Source organism: Myotis lucifugus, unplaced genomic scaffold (assembly GCF_000147115.1).
Source record: "Myotis lucifugus unplaced genomic scaffold, Myoluc2.0 scaffold_186, whole genome shotgun sequence".
In the NCBI taxonomy this organism is placed as follows: domain Eukaryota; kingdom Metazoa; phylum Chordata; class Mammalia; order Chiroptera; family Vespertilionidae; genus Myotis; species Myotis lucifugus.
In genome coordinates this window covers 1,471,784-1,473,699 of record NW_005871234.1, presented here as the reverse complement: position 1 = coordinate 1,473,699, position 1,916 = coordinate 1,471,784, and the positions used below count along the sequence as shown (strand labels likewise).

Sequence of the window (1,916 nt, the reverse complement as noted above, 5' to 3'; positions counted from 1 at the left end):
CAATGCACACACAGGTGCTATTCAGCTCGCAAGATGTAGACAATGGAGATGAAGATTCGTCCACCAGGGGCAGGTACCTGAATTATAACGCGAAAGGAACGAGAAAGTGGACCATTTGGCTGTCTGGGAGGGGAGTGTTCCAGACAGAGGAACGGAAGTGCAGTGCTAAGACCCCCTCACCTTCCATTAGCCTTGGGGAGGCTCCCAGGGCTGAAAACTGTTCCAGGGAAGGGAGTGAGGCCAGGACCGTGGCTGCCCAGGACACCAACCACCAGGCAACCCAGACTTACCATAAGTGTAAGCAACATAGCAAGAGGTGAGACACATTAATAGGGTCTGATTAAATAAAGTACAGTGCACCCTTACAATGGGCCACTCTGAGGTGTAAAGAAGCTCTGTGTGGATTGATATGAAAAAGTAAGGCACAGAGCAGTGTGTCTAGTATGGGGGGAAACGTGTGTGTGTGTGTGTGTGTGTGTGTGTGTATTCAGGTATTAAATATGCATAAAGTACTTCTGAAAGAATCAAGAAAGGCGTCATGGATTGCTTGTGGGATGCGGTAACTAGGTCTTTGAAGGTCAGCCACCTTAGTGGTAGAGGGAATTTCTCCATCTCTTAGTAAACATTTTTTTCTTCCTGAAATCAGTTACTGTATTAGTAAACATTTTGACATTTGAACTGTGTGAATGTAATAGCTATGCAAAAACGAACTTGAAAATGGGACAACTTTAATGTAAAGTAGTTACGTGCAATTCAGACCTCAGGTGTGTGAGGAGGTTAGAAACCATGGTGGGGTGCGATGGGGCTGGCTCCGGCTGCAGTGGCATGAATTTGGATGGGGTCGGGAACCCAGGGTTTCTCTCCAACATGGGTGGGAGGCATCCCCCTCCAGAGCCCTGAAAGCACTCTAAGAAAGCAGGCTCAGAGAGGTTCAGGGTGGAGATGAGCTCGCAGAGAGGTGAGCAGTGGAGGCGGCCCTGGGGCCTGACCTGCACCACCTGTAGCATCTGCTTCTCCCGGCTAAGACAGGGCCATGGAGTCACCGTAAGGGCTGCTTTGGGGAATAGTCTGCGCCACCAAGCATGATCCAAAGGGGGTGTGGGAGGGAGCAAACCCCTCGTGGAGGACGCCGAGTCCCCTGCAGTCCCAGCGCTGGCCGTGGTGGCCTTCCGAGCCCCGCTTGGGTCCGCCGGCACCTCTCGCTCCGCACTCGCCCTCACACTCAGCTTCTCCCACCTCAGCAGCCTGCGGGGAAGCCTGGCGCCAGGGGCTGCTCTCAGCCAGCCCTCCGGGGCCTCGGTTTCAACTGCAAGGTCAAGGGTCATAGGGCCCTTTCCACTCCGATCGTGTGCGGTTCCCAAACTCAGGGACTTCTCTAACCTGTGCAAGCCACTGTCGGGGCCTCACTCTCCACCTACCCCGCCTGCTTCCCGGACACCTCATACCTGTGACGCCGAGGCCCTGGAGGCCGCCGAGGTGAGCCGCGCGCAGCCCCAGCGCAGGGTGCTGGGGGGACGGCTGGTAGAGCCCCAGGCTCAGGTAGGCGGGCAGCCAGGTAGCGGGGCACGCGCGGGGCAGACCCTCGGCGGGAGACCGGGAGGGAGCCTTCCAGATGCCCGAGGAGGCAGGGGCGCAGGCGGACAGCAGGGAGGCGGCGGGCGCGCGGGGCTCTGGCCTCGCCAGGATGGCCTCGACGGAGAAGGAGGACGCGAGGGTGTCGGGGGAGCGCGGGACCTGCCGGGGTCGGCGGGGGGCCGGGGCCGGGAGAGCAGCCTGCGCGCGGCACGGGCCTGGTCACTCGCCGGGCTGGGTATGGCGCGGCCCTTGGCCGGGACGGTGCAGGGGCTGCGCGGGAGGCGAGGGCGAGCACCCTGCAAAGGGGAAGAAAGACTTGCTGGCGTGGGAGCGCCCGGGTC

The 1,916-nt window shown here is 59.4% G+C and overlaps 1 protein-coding gene across 1 annotated transcript in view; it reads right to left on the bottom strand.

The window, feature by feature from the left end:
• NOTO (notochord homeobox) overlaps nucleotides 1–1,916 on the bottom strand; it is a 17,154-nt gene that overhangs the window by 3,022 nt on the left and 12,216 nt on the right. Inside the window, 2 exon segments of the mRNA XM_006109645.1 lie at nucleotides 361–375; nucleotides 1,437–1,734. Of these exon segments, the coding sequence (XP_006109707.1) occupies nucleotides 361–375; nucleotides 1,437–1,734 (313 nt within the window).